This window comes from Tetrao urogallus, assembly GCF_951394365.1.
Source record: "Tetrao urogallus genome assembly, chromosome: 6".
Taxonomy (NCBI): domain Eukaryota; kingdom Metazoa; phylum Chordata; class Aves; order Galliformes; family Phasianidae; genus Tetrao; species Tetrao urogallus.
The window spans coordinates 43147434-43171078 of NC_136819.1; the positions used below are offsets into that span (position 1 = coordinate 43147434).

The 23645-nt window shown below is 37.7% G+C and overlaps 2 protein-coding genes across 2 annotated transcripts in view; one reads left to right on the forward strand and one right to left on the reverse strand.

Moving 5' to 3' along the window:
• Nucleotides 1–1215, reverse strand: part of GALC (galactosylceramidase) — a gene marked incomplete at both ends in the record, with an annotated part of 36571 nt that extends 35356 nt beyond the window's left edge. Inside the window, 2 exons of the mRNA XM_079537897.1 lie at nt 491–559; nt 1045–1215. Coding sequence (XP_079394023.1) covers nt 491–559; nt 1045–1215 — 240 coding nt within the window. The remainder of the gene's footprint in view (nt 1–490; nt 560–1044) is intronic.
• Nucleotides 1216–8664: 7449 nt separating this feature from the next.
• GPR65 (G protein-coupled receptor 65) lies at nt 8665–9693 on the forward strand (the record flags this gene model as incomplete). The annotated part of the gene is made up of 1 exon (XM_079537471.1): nt 8665–9693. The coding sequence occupies one exon, from the start codon at nt 8665–8667 to the stop codon at nt 9691–9693; it is 1029 nt and encodes a 342-aa protein (XP_079393597.1).
• Between the last annotated feature and the right edge of the window lie 13952 nt (nt 9694–23645).

The window sequence follows — 23645 nt, forward strand, 5'->3', positions numbered from 1 at the left end:
ATGTGAAAGGAATAAAAAAAGGTTAAAATATTTATCCCACAAGAACGCATAAAAGCTTATATAATAATAAAAATAAAATCAGTAAGACTAAAAAAAAAAAATGTGTTTAATACATGTAAGTGTTGTATTCATAGTTACTAATCATAAAAAAAAAAAAAAAAAAAAGTGAGCTCTTCATGGAATATACTTGCATGAGTAGCTTACTACACAATGAATTGGTGGGCAAACCAGGGTTGCCCTAATAGGTTTAAACTCTCTTTGGGCTCAACCATTCCACTCTTTTTGCTACAAAACCATCTATAACTCATAGGTAATAACTATTCATCTTCAGTACTCAGTATCAAGCTGAAAAAACAGTTTTGAACAGATTTACAAGATAGAGCTTGCCTAACCTTAAGAAGGCCTGAATACACTACAGGCATCCTAACAGGTGACAGTAAGAAGCTCTGCATGAAATCAGATGTTGGAGCAGCAGTAACACAGCACTTACCTTGAACAGATAATCTAAGATCTGGGAGCGATACGGTTCTTGGTAGTTCACAAGGAGTCTAGATGTGGCCTAAAACAGAAAACAAAATTACAAACACCTTAACAGTCAAACACCCAAGTGCATCTTCATTTTTTGGTCTAGGCAGTTCCACACAACTAATAATCCTACAAAATTAAATACAACATAAAGAACTTGCTAAACACAAAGTTCTTCCTAACCCTCCACTTGCACAGTTCTGCTTTTGCAGATTGGAGGAGCCCTGCTCACCCGTGACACCAGCAAAGGGAGCCCAGAGGGCAGGGATACAGGGAGATCCTGCAGAGCCGCAAGCACAGCACCTGCACCAGCTCTCCTGCACTCTCCCTGCCTCGGCTCACCCACGCCGCCCTCAGAGCCTCCCCAGCCCCACATCCCCCACGGTAGTCCCTCAGCCCGCCGATACCCCCGGGTATCCCCTAGGTTTCCCCATCCCCAGTTGCCGCAGCCCCGAGGAAACGTTGTCAGCCCAGTCCCGAGGAGCCCCGAGGAGCCCCGCGCACACCCTCCCCGCTCACCCCACCGCCGCTGATCGCCCCGATCCCGTCGAACTCCCTGCCCAGCCCGCCGGCATCATCCAGCACGTAGGCAGCGCCGACGCCGGGGGGCCCCAAGCCCCAGCCGGAGCCGAGCAGGAGCCAAGCACAGAGCAGAGCCGCAGGACAGAAAGAACGCCCGACAACCTCCATCCCGACAGTCCTGCACCACTCTGCTCCCAGCCCCACCCTGCCCCTTCACAACCCGCATCTGTCCCCGCCCCCGTCCGCCGCGTGACCGCGCAACCTGGCAATCACCTGAGGAGGGCGGGGCACGAGCGTTCCTCGCCGCCATTTTACTATAGGGAATGGCGTCTCAGCCCTTACTGCGCAGCAGCGGAATGAAGCTGGTGACTGCCATTTTGAGAGAGGGCACGAGAAGCCTCGGCCCCTGGGCAGGCGTACTGCCGTGCTGGAGGAAGGTGCTGAACAGTGAGTGAAGCCATTGAGGAACCATGATAGGTGTGGGAATGCTGCCGCGTGTTTCAGGAGACGCGTAGTGAGGCAGCGTGTTTGCATCACAGGTGGACGGAGCTTCTCTGTGAAAACAGCACTCTGCAGCATGAGCACTGTTCACAATACTTATGCCAAAGTGACTTTCATCAACTGCAAAATTGCTTCTTCTTACAGGATCCACATCCTCCAACAGTTTTCCTGGAAGGGGAGTGGCGTACATCTCCCATTTCTAGGCCCTCACCAGTAGCTGTGACCAAACCCCTTGTGCTGTAGGCATGATCGGTACAGCATGGTGAGAGAAAGACCTTTGATCTTTTGTACGAGGAGCAGCGGTGTGGCTGGGAGCAGCTCTGGGGCGCAGGGCACCCAGGGAGAGGTTGTACTCTGAGGACTGCTGGCTGGCCTCAGTGCTTTCATAGAACGCCTTGAGTAGTAAGGGGCCTTGAAGGTCAATGTGCTCCAGCTGCTTGCCATGGGACACTGGTGATCAGTCTGATTATAAAGATCCTTAAAGTGGAGCTTTCTGACTGTTGACGTTGGTGTTCTGCAGAGCTCGTGTTCCGCATGTTTCAGGAGGAATGAGGCACTGGGAAGTGCAGTGGCTGACATCATGCAGGCAGTGTTAATGCTGTAGAAAAGCCCTGGTTTTTCATGTTTCCATTCACAAAGAATGCTGTTATTTGAGGGACTGCCCATCTTGTCTGTGTCATTGAGGAATTTCATGCCTCAGTGATGACATTTCCTGATCGTTTCCTGTTTATTTCTTTTTTAATAACAATACCAAACACTCATGAAACATTTGCACTTTACAACAATATCAAGTATTAACTAATGAACCTGCTCACACCCAAATGAGCTATATAGTGTCATTATTACATGTAGAAGCACAGAGTTACTTCCTCAGGCTACAGTGAGTCATGGCAGAGGCAGAATTTGCTGATGGTTCTAATTCACCTTTGTTCCAGCAGACTGCAGCTTTGCGTACATAGAGTGTGCAAATAAAGAAAGTAATAAAGAAAGAGTTTGATTTTTTTTTTTGCATATAAATTTACTTCCAGAAACATATGGAATGATCATATATTCTCTTGCTTCCTTTGATTTTTCAGTCCCCCATCAACTGTTCAATAAAGGCCTTCAGAAATACATCAACCACATTTCTCTATTTGTAATAACAATAAAAATTGCTTTCTCTTCAGTGACCTATAGGAACCCTCAACTACCCACCAGACATTATTCTTAGTAGATGCCATGTTAGGAAAAGACAGGTGAAAAGTGATGAAACAGGTCTTTGTCTAATGACTTCTGTCTCTGTGAAAATAAAGCTTTGGCGGAATTTCTGAATTAGAATTTTAACTAACCCATCTTCTTCCAGCTAAGGTGCTGAAGAGCCTCCATTTCACCAAGCTGGAGGGCGCTATGAGACCAGTTCAGGATCGCATAAAATGGAATTGAATTATTTGATAATCAGTAGGAAAAAATGTAACTAAAAAAAGTCATGCTCTGTCTGGGAAAAAAAAGGAGCTAGCCAAATCTCTGCATCCAGTAATTTAATATGCAGCTACTTGGTACTGTTTTCAGAGAAGTACAAATTTTAGAGCTTTTAAATTTGTCTGATTCATTTCTCCTTACCATCTGAATAATCAAATAGATTGGGTTTTTTTGTTACTGAATAGATGTGCAATTAAAAATTCTACCCAGTTTCTTAGAAGCCAACACAAATCATTATAAACAGAATTTACAAATAATAATAATAAAAAAAAATCAGAGTACATGATAAATTATTCTAAGCACAAAGGGAATGAACAAACTATGCCTATGTAACATTTCTTTCACCTAATTATCTATTAAAAGAATCACTTCCATAAAAGCAATGTACAGTTAATTTTGTACTAAAAAAAAACAAATATGCAAATTGAAGAGCATGAAATTTTTGTTATCCTATGTTAACTAGCACTGTTCACCAGCTTGCTTCCATCAGTAAGCAAACAGAAGAGAAACAACAACACAGTAATAAAGGTTCAGAAAATAATTAGATTTTTTTGAAGGAACTTCTGAAATCTTTATGATATTTTTTATGAATTCCTCATATGTACATTTTTCTTTGATTCTGTAATAAATCTGTAGGGAACAGCAAGTGCCAAATCTTTTGGTCAGAAAAATCTTCTATATTTTGAACACATACAAATTAAAAAACAAAACAAAACAAAAACAAAAAAAAAAAAAACAGTGTTTTATTTCTGTGTATGATTTCTCTGCATAATGCATTTTGTCCTAAATAAGGGGTTTGTAATATACTCCACTCATGCAGTCTGGCAATATTTTCATTAAAACTTTTCTAAATTTACAAAAAAAAAAAAAGATCTACCAAACTGGCTACCATCATTTTTCATATTTCCATATGAGTACATTGTCTAAAAAAAGAAAAAAAAGGAAAAGAAAAAAATCAAAAGGCTTGTGAGCTGTTGCTTCATTAGCGCACCCAAGAGCAGCTTCCTGTTACTTTATCTGTTGAAGCAGTTTCTCTTCTCAGAACCAGACCCTGATTACCCTACTGATGGTAGAGGAGTAAAACTGCTCTGTGGGAACATTTGATTCTCTAGGTAAGTGCACACACTTCAGGAAGTCAGTGAATAGACTATGTTGTGGTACAGGTTTTATTGCAGCTCTCCTTTAATGTGATGCTGATATCATGCAATAAGAAGAGACACAAAAAGATGCTGGAAAAACTGCTCTGGGGGAAGTAATATTCCATCCCCCAACACGAGTGAAATATTTCACTTAAAAGTTAAAAAAGTACAAGGACAAATAACTTCAAAAGAATGTGTTAGAAAAGACATGACATCTTGATTAATTGTTGTAATAGTACTGCCATGATCAAAATACCTATTGCTCAGAGAAAGAGGGAGGAAAGGATGGAAGGATTTGGGCATGAGTTTTGAGGATACTGAGCTTTCCTGTACTCACTGTAAAATTGCCTCACAAGGCATTCCAGTCGCTCTTCTATTATTATTCTTTAGTATTTTATTGCATTAACAAGGTACTCAGCATTATTTATGAGAATATACACCATTCTTAATACTTGACAAAAAATCAAGCTGTTCTAAAAGTAGCTTCCTAGATGCTAGAGTACCAGTCATCATGAACGTGAAAATATTTTCTACAGCATCTTTCTATACACACAGAAGAAAACTTGATGCACAGAAACTTATAGCAAAATGATGTTCATTTGTGTGGTCCATGTTCTTAAGTATATATATATATACATATTTATATTTGGTTACATCAATGAAATCTCTATGCTTTATAAAAAAAAAAATGCCTGAAGTGTATCTCAAAGTTAAAAAGGCTGAATTCTTTCATATCCAATTGAGTTTCTACTGAATCGCAGCGAGCTGTGAGCAAAATTTACTTCGTTGAACTTGTTTAGAGAAAAAAGGAAATAAAAAAATAATCTGTCCTTCCATTTTATGGCTGATGACACAGTGACATTAGCACAGCAACTACTCTACTGATTTAGCCGATATGATAGTGTTTTCTTCATTTGAGTCTGATCTAAAAAGCCAAGTACATGCAAAAATGTATCATCGTATAATGTGATATACTGCTTACTCAACTTCCCCATTTTTAAAATTGAATTTTAAATGAAGGACATGTAGTGAAAATGTATCAATTGTGGATGTTTCCAAAATTAAATTGGTGGTTTTAGTGACCAAACTTTCCTGTTTTTAACACAAAATCCTCACAGTCTGCTCCATCTTTCATAATTTTCTACACAGTGGCAGATTTATTGGGATTTTTTTTTAAATACTCTTCCAGCCTTTCCATAGAACTTTTACAGACAAAAGTATGGAACATCCATTTGTATTTGTGCTTCTGAAAGGATAAGTGTACATTTGTTACATTCAAAATGTTATAAATTATCAGATTGTGAAATCTTTGAATCTAAATTAGATTCTGTGGAAATAAATCAATACCAATACATTATGGAATATTCCTGAAGTTAATTTATAAGCTTGTTTCCATACATTACTTGAAATATAACATATAGTAGATCATTTCTCTAAATTTTACATCTGACTGCAAGTTACCTTTTTTTTCTCCAGAGTTCTCTTAATAGCAGATTTTCTGTAGCAAAATGGCAAAGATTTTGGGACAATGATAGTCATTCAATCCTTGGTCTAAAAGAGAGCGTTGACTATTGAGAAATATACTAAGGACAAAACTAGCAGGTGTACTCAGAAGATGAGAAAAGTTTTCAAGCTTCAGACCATATTTTCAGGTAAGGCAAATCATTTTACATTACACAGTCATAATTAGAGAAGTGCTAAGCAAGGAAGTATGATATGAAAAGGCTCCCCTAACATAAGATCTCAGATAGCTATAAAGAAATGTGTTGCAATCAGTTGCAAAACAGATCTTTCTGCTTTTATGTTTTTGCTCAAGAAACTACAGTGTATGTTGTAATATTCTTCACTTGCTGGCTCTGTGACACACTTCATTATAGGTCATCAATACATACCATAATGACACACTTTTTAGCATGTCCTCATATGAGTAGCATTGATAGTGTGTCATTAAAGTTGAGACATGAATTACCTGGGAAGTTCAGACAGCCCCCTGGGTCCATAGAAACTGTTGAAGATACTGTTTGAAAAGAAAGCCATGAGGTACTGTGAACTGTGAACATGAAGGACAGAAAAACTGACAAGGTGGGAAATTTCATGTGATCTCAGCTTGCTTTTTTTTTTTTTTTTTTTTTCCTCCTGTTTAATATTATCTTCAGTGTCTCAGCCATTATCCAGTTACTGCTTACATTGTTCATTCCTTAAGGCAGGTGGCAGGAGAGCAAAACAAGATCTTGCCTTGAAGAACACAGAGTTTGTTCAGACAGGTGCAACATACTGACAAGTATGTTTACCTTATGATCAGTGAGATGAGTAGATGAAAACTGTTAAAAACAGTGAGTAAATAGTTGAAGCTGGGTTTATTGATCTGTAAATCAGTATGAATGAGCTGATAAAGCCACCTGTGGAGACAAGTCAGGAGCTTGTAAGGATGTTGAGTCTGTAATACAAGTCAATTAACAATGGAGAAAGACTTTTTGGGGGAAGGAAAAGGAATTCCTATTTCTCAATCACATGACAAATGTAAACACTGCCTCATGCACTTACTGCTGAATTACATACATGCTTCTCAAGGGATATGTTTCCCTGCAAGGTTTGTCACAGATAAAAAAAAAAAAAGAAAAAAAAGACAATAAAAAGTGATTAGAAGAAGAGAGGTATTTAATCTGTTATTTATCTAATCAGTCTGCAATCATTTGCTTTGCTTTTGTGAAAAGTGGGCCAGAAAAACCCTGAGATCCAATTTCTAGGCTTGAATTTTAATTTGTGATGCTTATCTCTGTTGGTAAGCTTAAGATGCCCTATTTACCATGCGGTTTTAATAAAACAAACCACACCGAGTAGCAGATATATTATGTGTGTCTTGCATACACACACTGAATTTTCTTAAATAGTCATCTTGTAAGTAAAGTTTCTCTCTTGAACAGATTGACAAGTCCTCAAGAATTTTCATTGCGTTTCAAGCACGTGAGTGATTTTACGACTAACTGTGAAAAGTGAGCCAACTTGATCAAATAAAGCACTGGCTGTTAAAATGAAGTTTGTTCTTTCTGGCCAGTTCTCTCATTGCTCCATTAAAAATACATATATATATATGTATATATCAGTGAGAATTTCTCGATAGAAAAGAGACATCCACGTAATAACCTCTCAACATTCACTAAGCCTACATGGATTTCTTTGACAAACCCGCAAACCTCCACATGCATCCATCAGACTCATAAAGGGCAGCATGAGTTTACCCATCATTTAGGAAAATTCCTATACCACAAACTGTCTTCAGTTTGAACTGGTCCATATGTGAGAACACTGGCAAGCAGTTCTATCTTACAACCTACTCTTTCTACAGCTTCTTCATCTCCTCCGCTGATATTCTAGGCTCACAATAGAGATGAGTTGCTAGAGGTGATTTCTGAAGCAGTTGTTATATTTATCAGCAGAGCCAGACCACACCTGGTGTTTCCAAATGACAGAGGCATGATATAATTAGTGATTGCCAACTGTCTCATATGTATGGTAGTACCCCCTTTCTTACTGAAAGGTCAACTCATGTAAGTGCTACCAAAACCTATGCACCCAACTTTTTCAGTTGCAGTACTCTTGTTGGGGCTGCCATTTAACTGGTATTTTCATGCCAAAACTACTGACACCCATGGTTCTGTTAGTGCTTAGGATGAACTTAACTACTGGTTTTACAAACTCATGCAAGGCAAGTACAGTTTCTTAGAGGAAAGAAGTGTAAATGAGAAACTGTACTCAGACAGTGTCTCATTGGAGTCTTGGGCATAACAGATTTTCCTATGCATTCAAGAATCCAATAGCTTGACATATTTCACATAAATATTCCTGGACATGCAGTAACCTTTGCTGGAATAGCATGACAAGTTACTGAGGGACTGCATACGAGTGAAGAGATAGGGAAGTGTAAGGATGCATCAAGAATGATTCATAATATGGGTACAGCTTGGCCACTTGTTCTCTTCCGAGCAGATCCCAACAGCTGTAGGTATCTGAATCCCCATCATTCTATCCTTGCCTCACCATTGTTTTAAAGAGGAGTAGGGCATTAGGGATACAAAATCTGCCAGAACCTTATTCTTTTTTTTTTTTTTTTTTTTTTTTTTCCTGTGGTGTACTCTCCAAAACTTTCTCACAGGAAAGACCTGTGACTGCAGGACTCTATCTTTCTGGATGTGTTTCAGACACTCAATCTACTTCCGCTGCATAAAATTGTGTCTGACTGACTTTGACCTTCTTAGACATTGGGATTCTTCCCCTGCATGTGTCCAGCTAGAGATTTTTAAGTCTTTTGATCTCCTACAAAAAGAAAAAAACAAGAAAATTCCATAAAGAAGCCCAAAAACATTGTAGTAGCTGATTATTTTTTTTTCCCCTCCAACAGAAAGATGGAATCATACCAACCACATCCTGAAAAACTAACAGATGAGCACCAATCAGACTACAGGCTTGTTTTTTTATTGTATCTGGGCTGGAATTAGCCCAAAACTACATATGGTGGACAATGAACAACACTGTTAAGTGCCATGATGATCACTCCCTGGATAAGTATTTGTTTCCATTTGTGTACAGCACTGTGATGGTGATCAGTATTCCCATCAACTGCATATCCCTCTACGTGTCTTGCATTCAGGTGAGGAAAAAGAATGAGTTGGCAGTCTACCTATTTAGTCTGTCCCTGGCTGACCTTTTGTACTCTGTGATTCTGCCTTTGTGGATTGATTATGCCTGGAATGGAGACAACTGGACACTCTCTGCCAGGCTTTGCCAGTTTTCTGCCTTCCTTACATACATGAATTTTTACACCAGCACTGCATTTCTTGCTTGCATCTCTCTCGATAGGTACCTGGCATTAGTTCACCCCCTGAAGTTCCAGCACTTACGTACAAGAAGAATTTCACTGATTGTCAGCATAATTGTTTGGCTTCTGGAAGGTACCTTTAATTCAGTTATACTGATGAATAAAGAAGTATTTAATGATCCTTGCAATTCTACTAATCATATATTATGTTATGATAAATACCCCCTGGAATGGTGGCAGGCACAGCTGAACTTATTCCGGATATGCTCAGGGTACCTGCTCCCTTTGATAATCATTTTGTTTTGCTACCATAAAATCTACCAAGCAGTGAGGTGTAATCAAGCCACAGTAAACGAAGAGAAGAAAAAAATCAAGAAACTTATACTGAATATCACAGTTACTTTCATTATTTGTTTCACTCCTTATCATGTTGTATTGCTTATTCGGAGCATCAAAGAACCTCAGACCTCTAACCTACAGCTTTTACAGTCAATTTATAAAATCTACAGAATCACACAAGCCTTTACAAGTTTGAATTGCATTGCTGATCCCATTCTTTATTGCTTTGTGAGTGAAACTGCACGAACAGACATTCTGAATTTGCTCAGGTGTTGCTTATACCTACAAAAGCCTGAAGGAAACCAACCAGAAGAACATGCTCTGTGTAGTTCTGCTACAAAGAGCAATGCACTGGTCACCTACAGATCTTCCTGTGAAACTGAAACTCTGTAAGACATCTGTGAGAGCACAGTCAAAGAAAAAGTGGATAACATAAAGGGAAAAAAAATAAAAATAAATCTTCCCTTGCTTGTATCTAAGTAAACAACTCCAAAGTACTCTAATCTAGGTGAAACCAGTAGCTGGAACTAATAAGAATATATTGCAGGTCAGTTAAATCAGTGGAGCATCATAACATTTCTTAAAATCAGGTGTGTTATGTAAATCAGTTAACAAACAGCCAAGGAAAATGAACATGATATGCTGACAGAATTACAGAGGGTCCCCTGAAGAACGTCCTCCTGTCTCAGCTTGCTAGCTAGCCCATATACTCAGTACACTTGTACTTAGCTGCAAGAAGGCTGAAGTCCTTTCAATCTAGTTTTTCAGTTTTAACAGAAATCTTAAAGTTCATCTGAGAAAGATTCTTCTGTATGGTTTTTTTCTTAAATCAGTACTGTGATAGAAATGAATGAAAAATGCACACACACAAAGAATATTCAAATGATTGATAAAGAGCAGAAAAACTGATAGTGTTATGATGATTCAGTAATGACTCAAATTCTCCTTCAGCATAACCTCCCCAATTAACCACCTCTTAAAATTGTTTACCTTATGTAGACAGTTACTTACCTGCTCTTATGTGTTTTTAGCTTTTGGGAAATGTATGTCATCATATGGCATGCAGTTTCATTACGAATACTGAATTTCAGACAACTGAAGATTCATTACCTAGAATACATATAAGGAACCAAATTCAAGCCACAGATGGATAACTAAGGTGAAATTTTACCTCATGTTCAGGGAGGAAAGGAAAGAATTGGAAGGTGAGGTTTCATGTCTCTATGACAGAAAAGACCTCTCTTTGGTCTAGCTTACTGTGACTGAAATCTGGAGTGCAATTTTGTTTGTAGAGTCAAAGGAGCAAAAAGATTTATATTCATTTACTTACTCTCAGTCAGAAAATTGAATAAAAATAATAAATCACTAAGCTAACAAACAATACTAACAAGCCAATAAAGAATAAGGCAATAAAACAACACAAATATTGAAAAGGTTGAAGTTCAGCACAGATCAAAATTAGAGCCGTTAACGCAGGGATTTGTTCGCGTGGTTCACAGACAGCAATGGCTGCACGTTCCCATGAAAAGATGGTCAAAATTTGTCTCCTTTCACAAACTTTTCACTTTTGGCCAGATTCCAGGAAGAATGTTCAGTTGTGGTTGTTTCCCAGTTTCATAAAGGATTAAAAAAAAAAAATATTTCCACCAAAAATGTCCCTCTAGCAAGTCTGTAATGGAAAGAATTTTGACCAGCATTTTTCAGCACACATCCAGGACTGGCATTATACTTGAACGACCAGCATACTGTACTCACAGTCAGCATGGAAATTCTTAAACAAGATCCCTCTGCACAGAAAATATCTCCATTACAAAAAACCACTTTCATTCCACTGTTCCTGATTACATGTATTTATATTTTTTACTCATTTCACACTCTGAGATGGGAACTTGAGAGGCTGAGGACACTGGGCACACTTAGCCTGGAGAAGACTTTGGGGGTCCTAATGGCAGTCTTGCTGTACCTGCAAAGAGTGTTGAGAAGATGGAGCCAAGCTTTTCACAGCAGTACGTAGCAGGACAAGAAATTGTACATAACTCAAAGCAAGAAGGATCAAAGTTGATAAAAGTAAATTTTTTTGAACTATGAGGACTGTCAAGCAGTGGGGCATGTGGCAGCAAGAAGTCCTGCATGCTCCATCCTTGCAGATTTTCTAGCTCAAACTGGACAAAGCCCTGAGCAACCTCATCTGGCCTCATAGCAGACCTTGTTCGGAGCAGGAAATTGAACCAGAGACTTCCTTAGGTCCCTTCCAAACAGAATTATCACGTGATGCTATGAACTTCTATAAACATTTGTGTCATTACTCAGGCTACTACCTTCCTCTTTAAATAGTTATATTCCTTTCCCTTCTTTGTTTCCTTCAATCTTTATACTGGATTTTATTTTGATGTGCTTTTTTCTCTAATTCCATTTTATATATTATGAAAGAAAAGGAATGCAAACAGTGCAAATTGCTTCATCACAGATGTGTCCCTATACTAACCTAAGAACATAATGTGTTATGTGATAGGATGAATTTTCACTGCAGCTCTGGAATAAAAGCAGAACTAAGACTCCCTGTAGCTTCATGGGGAAAAAAAACAATCTCAGTAATTTATTTCTACACCTTCTACATGCAAAAAAAGTTGGAAATGTAAATCTGTTGGGGTTTAAAATTATCCTAAATAAGGGATAATGACAACTAAAGCTAAACAACAAAGTTTATTCAAGTTTAATGTGTCAGAGCTGGCTGCTCTGCAAGGGACAGGGAACCAGGAACCAGAAAGCTGAATGTGGAGCTGTGCAGTTCCACAGCACCCAAGCAAGGTGTGCAGATCAGAACTGGTGATGGTAACCAGCATCAGCCAGCAGCCCTAGACAAATCCATAGTGACAAGGCATTCTGAGGTTGAGATGAAAAGCCAAGGCAGCAAACTGAAGTCAAGTTCAGTGAGGTACAAGGCCAGACACTGTGTTTCTGAGATATAGCTCAGCATGGTAAGTGCTTGAGCTGACAAGTAACTCCTGTTCCAAGGAGGGGGAATTGCCATCAAGAATCCTCCAGCTTCTTCTCACATAACTTCTACCAGCAGCCTGGCCCAGGTTGCATGGCAGCGCCATGCCAGCACTGGCCTCCTCACAGGCAGCCAAATCCAAGAAGGCAGGGGAAGAGACCGTAGTGTGTGTATATTCAAGGTCCTGATCCTGCTCAAAGAGCTTCACTTCCACAAAATTTGGCCCTGTAATTTTATACCTTAAAGTTCTCCACCATTGTTTATCAAAACCTTAGCTTGGATCAACTTTCAATATTACTTACGTTTTTTAATCGCATCAGTTCTTGTAGTCCCTCCATACCTTACTGAAGATCATTTTGAGATAAAGGAAATCAATGACAACAGCCGGCCCGTAGGCTGGGCTTCATGAAGAAACTCAGATAAATTAGGGGTCCACTTCAGGAAAATAAAACATAAGTACCTAATCTCTTTGGCTGTTATGAAATGCTAGCTTTATCTGTTTACTGTTTGTTAAAATGAGGAAGCTGAGATGTGGAGACTGCAATGCCCTGTACTTCAATCACTTCTGTATTTACTTCAATACTTTTACACAGCTAAAGATTTGCACTCTTTTTCATTCTCACTCCAAATTTGTTTGTCCCAGCTGGATCAAATTTACTGTATGAAAATAAACATCTATATTTTTTCAGAATCACACAATAGGAGAATACAACAGTGAAAAATAAATGTGTTCATGAAGGCTTCAATCCATGTACTATTATTACTGAATATTTTGTATAAAACTCCTAGTAGCTCTGCAGTAAAACAATCAGACACAAGTTCACAGAAACTCCTTCAAAAGCAAGGACATTTCTTACACCAAAGAGTTTATAAATTCCAAAGATCTATTTAATGGCAAGAAGAAATAAATGAATTCAAATTCCATTTTTTTCCCTAACAGACAAGTCCTAAAATCACTAATGTATGACTTTGAGGAGACACTAGTAACTGTCTCTCTTTTCAAGATATTCAATAAGAATATGGATAATTAAAGGATTATGATGGTAACTTATTTAATAACTAGTGTATGAAATGTCAGTGCTAAACAATACTGTTTTCAGCACAATAACAGCAGAGATGAATTTATATATCAATAATATACTTCAAGCAGAATCTACCTTCCAGTAGTCCAAAGATATAATGCAACTTCTTAAGTTAGGAGTTTTTCAGAGAATTGTAGTGACTTTGCTGGTGCAGTTTCAGTCTTCATTTGAGCTGTGTTTCCTAGAATCCTAGCCACAAGCTGTCTGATGACATTCACAATGCAGATCATTGTTTTTTTTTCTGATCCAACAACACATCTTAACATCAGTCCTGACTCGCACAGCTGTGGACTAACAGGGACTAACAGACACTCTCACTTAACTTTTTTCTGAGTCTCTAACACATCTGACTTCAGAGCAACTGAGAAAGAGAAGCTTGAATTTCAGCTATATTCCAGTTCCTGTTTCCACTCACAGAGAATGACATTTAAAAATGATTCTAACTACTCCAATGACAAGTTTCTGAGACTGTTACTCTTTTATGCCAGTAAGGAAAGGAGTACAGTGCCATAGTTTAGCTACATGCCACTATTCACATTGCTTACCAACATCAGTGTTGTCACTAGTCTAGTTCTCCAGTTTCTAACATAGCAACCTACCATCTCCTTCATTTGCTCCCAGTCTCCACTCAGAATAGAGAGGATAAAGGAGTGTAAGTGTTACAGAGCTTGGTACCAGCACTTAAGAAAGGGAACTGAAGTGTGGTTCTGTACATATCAGGAGACTGGAGTGACTGCTGCACCCACTGAAGATGTCCAGGGTTTTCCTTCCATGAGACATCAGTCACCTGTAGTTCCAGAGCCCTGTGAAATGGCAGCCTAATCCTGCCCAGTTTCACCCGCTGCCCTGTACCACATCTGAAAAGCGATGGCCTAGTACTGATAGAGGGTGGGGAATAGTGATACCAATAAAGAGTTCTTGTGCATCTTCTAAATGTTTCTACGTTTTTCTACAGCTGCACTACAATGTCTGTTTTGCTGATATAATGCTAGCCTAAAGGAAAAATAGGTCACCCCACTTTTTTGATTTTTTTTTAATTGAGTATTTTGTTGACAGAAAATACAGCTATCCAGCCTCTTTAAGTGGAGTGTGAGAGACCTCAAGAAAAAAAAAAAATCTCTTACAAGCTGTTACTTTAAATTTAGTATTTTTAGAAATATTATTGCTATAGCAACAACAACTTGGTTAAAGGTTCAATATCAGGGACAACAGATTTTTTTTCTTTTCTTGTTCTTCTTCCCTAGTGAACACAAAATCTGTTGCTAGATGAAAAACTTAAGGCGGTGACAGATTTTGTTGAACTGCAGTCAGATACTGAACTGGTGTCTGGTAACATATAATTACACATATAAACATAACATTTAGTTTTACGTCTGTCACAAAAGTCAGTGAACCTTAAAGTTTTTACTGTGGATCTTTAGATACCTAGATGTGGTACACTGTCCTTTAGATGAGATACTGAGGATCATTCATCATAAGCAATCACTTATTGTCTTTTTCCAAGAGCTCCTGGTAATATCCTCAAATGTGCTATATTCAATTTCAGCTGAAGCTTTGACTTGTGAAACCATGACCTTACCTTTTGTTTCTCACAATTTAAAAGTTTCCTCCCCTTTAACAACAGATATGTGAAGTAACGACTATTTTTCTTGTCCCACATGAAGAATGACACCTAGAAATATTTCAAACTTCTAGCATTTTACCACAGTTATTTGTGCCTTGATTTCAGCCCTAATCCAGAGATATATTAAGCTATTAGAAGAATCATCCCTTCAGTTTTCTTCATCTGCCACTGCAGACGTCAAGGCTAGTACTAAATCCAGAAAGTCGCAGTCTACAGGAGAGGTGCAATCAACATGTCCCAAAGCCATGGAGACACAACCCTTTTTCAATTTTCCTTTTTTTCCCTTGACACCTCACTGTACCTGCTACACTATGCTTCACAGAGCTCTCACATACAATATCTCTAGGGCCTCAGGAAGCAGGTTGGCTTACAGCCACTCATCTTTTGAGATAGCTTTCACCTTAGTAGACCCAATAACTCTTTAAGGAGAAGGACAGTAAAAAAACAACCAAACAAACAAAAAAACAGCACAACAGCAAAAAAAAAAAAAAAAAAAAAAACACTTAAGACTTGGAGGGCAAGAGAAAATCCAATTATTCCAAGTATCAATTTATAAGATTAATTTTGAAGAGAGAATAAACATGGCTTCACCTGTATGCCTTACTCATCCTAAGGGACTGCAATGCACTAAATAACAGTCAGCAAACTAAGGTTTCTACTCCCTCTTAGTTCGACCTTTTGTGTATTCTGAGTACTGATACATTGACAGTAATCCCACGAAGGCAGAAATGACCCAAACTTCCTGGCATGCAGTGTGCGTGTACACATGCCCATCTGAACACTCAGTAACCAACAGATTCTGCACATTGTACAGAAGTATAACCAAAGTAACTGTTTCAGACCACAATGTTGTACAGGAAAACAATATTGCTTTTACACTCACATTTTTTACAGCATTAGTGCCAGACATGTGAAATACAGCAATTTCCTACTCACCTATTTTAACAAGAATAGTGCCAGTCTTCCTTACCTGTCTGCATGGCTATCAGTGCACAATGCACTGTCACAGTCCAGTCTACATATCTCTACAGGAACATAAAACTAGTAAAATACTGCAGCGTATATATTCTCAAGGAATTCCTGGTGAGTCAGTGTTTAGAGCTGCACTGAAATTTACAGCTGTTGTTAATTCCCCTGTAACGTTCTGTTTGAGTAACACATTTCTTCAGTAAGTCTAACATTCACACTTGGAAGACTTATTACTGAGGAAAGCAGGAAATAAATTTAGGCAGTAGCATTTAGCAGTTTAAAATTAACTCCTTTGGAAAATGAAAAATTCAGCTCTGAAGTTTTTTTTTTTTTCATTATTATTTTTATCCCTTCTACATCATTAGTAGATTCAAAAATTGACTTCAGATGGGCCTGGCATATGCAGCTTTGAAAACAAAGGAACAGTTATCACCATAACTCAAACTACCAAGGAAAGTAAAAGGCAATAGTTTCCGTTATTTTCAGTCATGAGTTCACCAGAAGTTTTTCATGTGGTTATTTGAAAGTTACAACTCTATGTTACAACTATGAATACCTGGAGGTTCTCATAGTTTCCCTTTCCTCGTGTTTTATCACTGCAGAAAGAGAGTCTTGAAATTACAACTCTTATATACCTAAATGAAGCAGTGGAGGAAACGAATTCTAAGTAAACTACATTTTAAATGTCATTATTTTTAATAAAATCTTGACACTTTGATCAAAATAAGATTTTTTTTTTGAAGCTTGTTCTTTTTATTTCTGTACAATAACAGGAAGTAAGCCACAAAAAGGCATCAGAATAGAAATAAGAGGAAAGTGATAGAGTGCAGAAGTGAGGATTCAAAAACCCTATGAAGTGGATTTAACTGAAAGCATTTACAAAATTTGCTAACTTGGTCGGTATAGGTTTATCATTGTTGTACATTCATTTTAACTGATTACAAAGACATTAAAGATGAAACCACTTCCAGATACTTCTGTGGATTTCAGCCAATTACACAGTTTACCTGTTTCTAGCATTTCTTTCAAGGAAACGAGGACCAAGAGCCCAGAGACTCTTCAAAGCACAACCCACATAGGAAACATAAGATACCCAGTTCAGACACTGAGTGTAGCCTTTTCCTCAAGACCCCTGTAACTATACTGCAAAGACATTCAAGTAATCAAGTTTTAGTTGCGTATGGAGGTGATAGTTATCCCTATGCTTGGTACACACTTTCTATAAAATGCCTATTTTCCTGTTCAGCAAATTAATTTCTACTTAATTTGCTCCTGCACAGAACAAATGACGTAGCATCTTCAGTCAAAGCAACATAGCAAAATACTTCACAAATATAGTTGACTCAATTGTAATTGCAGTAGAAAGCCTGAAATGAGAGATCTGGGAGACTATCCTCACTAGGTGGCGGTTTTGGTCTGCTCAGTCAGGACTTACAGAAGAGAAGAAAAAAATCCTCCTTTTAAGATGTGTTTCTTACATAGAAATAAAAGGCAGCATGCAAACAGAGCTGGCCCCTAAGTTCCCAGGAAGACAGGGTGAGCTGTTGTAGTCCTTTCAGATTCAGCCTTGAGATGCTGCAAGCTACCAGGCTTTGAATGACCAGACCTGAGAACTAGAACTTAAAAAACAAAAAACAAAAAAAAAAAAAAAAAAAAAAAAAAACCACCAAAACAAAAAGAAAACCTAAAGACCTTACCTGCACATTATGAGCTTCCCACAAGCCTAGATTTACAGACAGCTTGCTTATATATATATATATATATATATATTTTTTTTTTTTTTTTTGTAAAAAAGACTTTTATCTCCTTCCCTGCTATTTATTGCAAAATACATAGACAGACACCAAGCATTTGTATTGCTAAACAAAGCAAGCACTTCCAGTCTGCAGCCCAATGGGCCCCTCACATTCCTGTGTTCAACCCATCAGACTTTTTCTTCATACGTCTTGCACGTGCTGTGCTCCTGGGGTTGGCAACAATTCCAAGGCCTCACTTGTGCTCAGTCAGAGCTGCTGAAAGGCTTCTCTATGTCTGCCAAACTCCTCATCTGATATATCATGCAACAGAGCATATAACGCATTCCACTGGACATTCATATTTCCCCCGTACCCCAGCTCCTCTCCTCAGCCATTTATAGCAGATAAGCTCCCAGGGCAGCAGCTCACTTATTGTCAACCTCAAAGTACATTAAAGCATATTGCATTATTGAAGGACCCCTGAAACAAATTCATTCTTCACCCACGTTAAAATTACATGTTTTTTCACAGATGCTTACTTCACTGAAGTACAATTAATTATTTTCCTCTAATTACTAGAGGATCAGACCTTTCAAGTGCTGTACTAGAATCACATTCTTCCACAATATTCCTCCATTCTCTGCAAGAGCTAACTTCACATCCAGGACAGTACCTGCTCCCCAAGGAACTCACATTATGATAAAGCTTTTCAGGTGCTCCAAACTCACCACACCTGCTTACAAGGACAATTAAGCCTCTTCCTTCTATTGGTTGGAATACCAGTTCTGTTATCCATTATGGTTTTGTTCAGTTCTTATACTTTCTTTTCCCTATAACTCTAGTTGATATTCCTTTATACTTTGACTTATTGATGGTTTTCTTCTTTCTATATATAAGGAACAAACAGAACAATTACACAAGCCTCTTTCAATACTTCAGTGACAATTATGAGTCTTCTCAACTCCAAAAGACAAAATTTCATTAATTACCTAGCTTTTAAACAATTTTGGTATTTGTTTCAAAGTGATTTATGTGTTTCAGGAAGCAGCATGGAATGATTTAAGTTCTCAGAATTTATTAGCTTTGTTCCTTTGTACTCAATTTTTTCTAGACGATTCATATGAATAAGATGTCATTTCAATAATGTGATGCACTGGGATGATTGCAAATGTCTGCAACTACAATGAGAAATTAAGCTAATAAACCCTGGCCACTAAATTGTAAATAATGACTTGCAGTATCCCATCAGCTCTTATTTTGCTGCTCCTATCATATACAGTTAAATTCTAAATTTAACAAGAAAAGAAATTGAATGTTAAGTTTTGCAGGTCTGTCCCATATTATACATTAGGTTGCTGTTATTCCTTTCTCTTCTGTCCCCATGTTGCTAGTCCTTGATGTCTGTTTCCTTCTTTTCTTTTGTCATTTCCCCGAGCCATATTGCTATATTTCTATATCTCCATGTTTCTTTGCCTTGCTCCCTTATATTTCCAGAGGAACATTTATAAAATTGTCTCTATTTATCTCCTTACATTTTTATTATTAAACAACCCTGAACAACTGATACTAGGAAATACACTATTATAGGTTAAAGTTTGTTGGTGTTTTGGTTGTTTTGGTTTTTGTTTAGGGTTGTTGCTTTTTTTTCATTTGTTTTTGTGGGGCTTTTATTTATTCTTTATTTATTCATGTGTGTGTGTGTGTTTGGAGGTTTTTTTTGGAGGGGAGTGAGCAACCCAAACAAAAAAGTTCACTAGTCATTAATGTTTTGTCTGAGTTAAGAAATGACACATTTACCAAAATTACACTTACAAGCAAGGCTGAAGAGAATTTTGTCGGAATTGGAATAATCTCCTAAACTCATCACCACAAAATCCTACATGCAATGAGAAAATAAACATGATGTAATCAAAATCTGGTTCCTCTTTAATGCAAGAGCAGACAACTTTCTGCTTTATATTTCCCCTTTTCACATTTCCTGTTATTTGGTTATTTTGGTTCTTGCTAGCTGTATGGGTGAATACCTTCTTAATACAAAGCTGAAGTAACATTAAAAATGTAGTTTTAACATTTAAAATTATTTGTAAAAAGTTTACATCTTAACCTTAGTATACAACTACCACAATCTAAATTCATGTTGAATTTCAAGATATTACTAAAACCAGATGTCCTTAGAAAAGGTACAAGATGTTAGGTACAAGATGATGATACTAACTTGATTTGCAGTAGCTTCTGAGAAGCCTGTGAGAGGAGATATCCAGAGCACAATGCAGCATGATCTCTGAGTCACACCAACCAACAGGAACAGCTCTGAAGACTCAGAGACATAATTCTACAGATGGCTTCAGATCTTTAGGTTAAATTACATTTCCCTTTTAAAATCTTTAAATTTTGCATAGATAAATGAGTACTTGTTGGTTGATACGATGAATAAAGCATAATCCAATGAAAAGCATTAGCTTTAACCATTTTTATTCTAGTCTAAGTAATTCACAAACTTCAAGAGGAAAACTTCAATGTAAAAGGTTCTTCCATAGAATTATGCCAACTTGTGTGGAATGAAATGAGATTATAACCTGATTCTGGAAGAGTGTATTTTATACATATGAAGGCTACAATGTATACAGATATTTGACCTTCAATACTTCTCAGTTATTTGATTAAATAGCTATTTAATCTGATAGTATTTATTTACAAATATCTCCTTTAGAGGGCATATTATTTCTAAATAACTATATATCAGAGTAAGACTCTGGTTCTTGGATAAAAATATTCTTGAGAAAGGGGGCTGAGCACATTTTATTGATTTACATGTTCATTTATCTTAACCAGAGCAATCATGAGTTCCTAAGGAGTTGCTCTGGTCATCCATTTTATAGTAGACGAGATTCAGCGGTCAGACCTCAATGTCCTGCCATCCAGAAAAGCTACCAAGAGCTACTTTTGGTCAGAGTTGAGGCTGTGCTTCACTGTTTCCTCCTAGGTGAAACTCAGGGATGCTACAGATTATGCTACCTGCATAAGACATGCCCTCAAGGAAGTCAGCTCCATTACAGATCAATAGAAATTGGTCTTTGAATTGACTACATTCTGCAGTCAGGAACAGATCTTATTATGTCTTTGGAGTATGCTAAGGCTCAAGAAGTAAGCTCCAGAGCTCTGCAAACTGGTATGAACCCTCGTAGGTCAATGGAGCTGGACATCTGCGATGGAACTAACTTTTGCTAATAAAGCCTGTTGCTGCTATGAGAAACTCTGGCTTTTTCTATCATTTCAGACCACACTTTTATTTCAGGAAAGATTCAGGCTTGCAAATGCTAGGTGTCACTTAGCACTCTGCTTGGTGCACACTCAGTGGAAAATTGTCATGTGCACACTCACCGGATAATTGTCATATGCACACTCAAGGAGCCAGCAGGACAGACCATTACCCTTTAAACATCACACTGCTCTCCCACACAGTGCTTTAGCTCTTTGGTAGCTCAGTGGTAGTTCATTTTGCTCTCATTTGAGAGGGATAATGAGAAGAGTCTTGCTGAGCCCTTACACGATGTTAATAATTATATGGGGATAAGCACAGTATGAATAACTGCAGGGTGCTATGTTGGGCAGAAATAACATCTATTTAAAATGAGATACTTTTCCCTCTATGCTATGAAAAGCAGAAAAAAAAAATGCCAGAAAATGAGATGGATTTGTGATACTTCAAAAACTACTTCTTTTCAATTTCTCTGTCCCGCACCATGTCCTGAGTTTAACATAATGTTACTGGGCTAAAAATCCCCCACTACTCCACTATTCCACTAATTCACAAGGTATTTTTAGTAAATTCATCATTGCTGTGACAGTAAAGATAAATGTATTTAAAAGTGCATTACTGAATGAAACTTTTTTTCTAAAAAGTGAATGAATCAGGCTGTGGAGAGATACTGTCATTAATTATGAATGAGCTAAATGCAGCTAAAAAAGCACTGATTCATTGAAAACCTAATTCAGAAGTTAAAATTGCTTTTCTAACATGTAAGTATGAAATCTACATGCAGACTCTTAAAAAAAAAAGTAAATAAAGCAAAGAATCACCTTAGCCAAAAAAATGTATATCTGATTTCTCTTCCTCAATGATAGGAAACCATGACAGGATAAACTCTGTATTGCATGGTCACCCCTACATAATGAGAATTATGTCCTCTTACACAATAATTAGCAGCACAGTCTATTTTCTAATCGATGAAAGAAATTTTAAAGGACATTCTTTCCTATTTTTTAGTTCTGTGATCAGTCACCACATATACATATTTAACTTCCTAAAAGCCTAAATATGAATAGAGTACAGACACAATGCAGCAAGGAGTCCAATTATATATATGTTACGTATGTCATGCTAATATCAAGTATTACTGAAAATTGATGCCAAGGAGACAATACAGGGCTCTAAAAATAACGTTTTTGTCCTGAGATAATTCCATATCTTTCCTGCTATCAGCCATTTGTGGAAATGTACGACATTTTATATAAGGTGCTAAACCACGAAGATGCTTCCAAAGGGAGTAATGAAGAAAGCCATCTCAGCACAGAACTCCATTATCTCTAACCTGGCTTTCATTTTTCTATCAGTGGCACTTGAGAATTCACATAAAAAGCTGTGACTATAAGAAATTATATATAGCGACCTTTAACTATAGCATGTACCAATTCAGTAAATTAATTCAGCTAAATGTGAATGTAAAATTGTGATTCCCTTGGGTATGGCAGCTTTGCTTGCTTTGCAGGGATTCATCTGTCTGTAATAAGAATGTATAAAGCTGTGCATTATTATACTGTCTTATAAAAAAAAAAAAAAAGAACTAAAAAACACACACAACTCACTGGTATTCTAAAAAGAATGTAACTCCCCAAGTCCCCAGTGATCGCTATATCTTGTGAAAAAATAGCAGGGTGCCCAATCAAGCAAACTGAGGCCATAAATTACTGGGTGAGTAAAAATCAGTATTTTATTAGAAGCACAAGGTTTACTGTGACAAACAGTAATATATAGATAGATATACTCCTTTCTGTTTATAGGTAAATCATTAGATTTCCTAAAATAGACATGGCTCTTAGCTGATTTTTTCAGCCTGAAGCTATGAGGATTGTACTGTAGGCAAAAAGGGAAGAAGGTACAGAATGGGGAATGTACTTATACAAATCCTCCTCAAGGGAAAGGAGAGGGAGGAAGCTACAAAACGCAAGTCTACAACCCATGTGCCATTCCATGGCATTTGCCCTCTGCTTTCAGATCTTCTCTTGAACCTTATACTACTGTAAGCAGTATGCAAAGTACTAAACACAGTCTATTTTACAAAGCTGATTTTTGTTGTAAGATGATTCTGGGTGGGTCTGAGAATCTGAGACTACAACTGAATTCTGTTTGCCCAGATCCTGCAAGGTACTCAGAATTCTTTATTAGCTGTAGCTTATCCAGAAGCTTTAAGGAGCAGAATCCAAGACAACATGATATAACAGGAACCGAGGTTCATGGGCTCCCAGCAACAGACCTGAGACCTCACAGAGGTGACTCTTACTGCCTGCATGGAGGAAACTATGGCATGTGAGCTCTTTTGTGAATGTTTGGGAGAGCTGTTAACATGCACAAGCCCCATGTCAAACAACATATCTTAAATCATGGCATACCCTTGTTCCACAGCACTACCTTACATCGGATGTCCTCTGGCTGCAAATACATTTTTTGCATATTTCAAATACATTTCTCTCTTTTCTCAAGTCATCTATGCAGGTTGATGTAATTGTGAAGATATAGCCTCACAGAGCTCAAGAAGACCATTGAGATAATTAGTCACATATTTGTATTATTTGCCAACCCCCAGAAATACAGTTGATGAATCCTGAGAATACCCAAATACCCACCTGTAAATCACAGGAGAGCAAGAAAATGTAGTTCT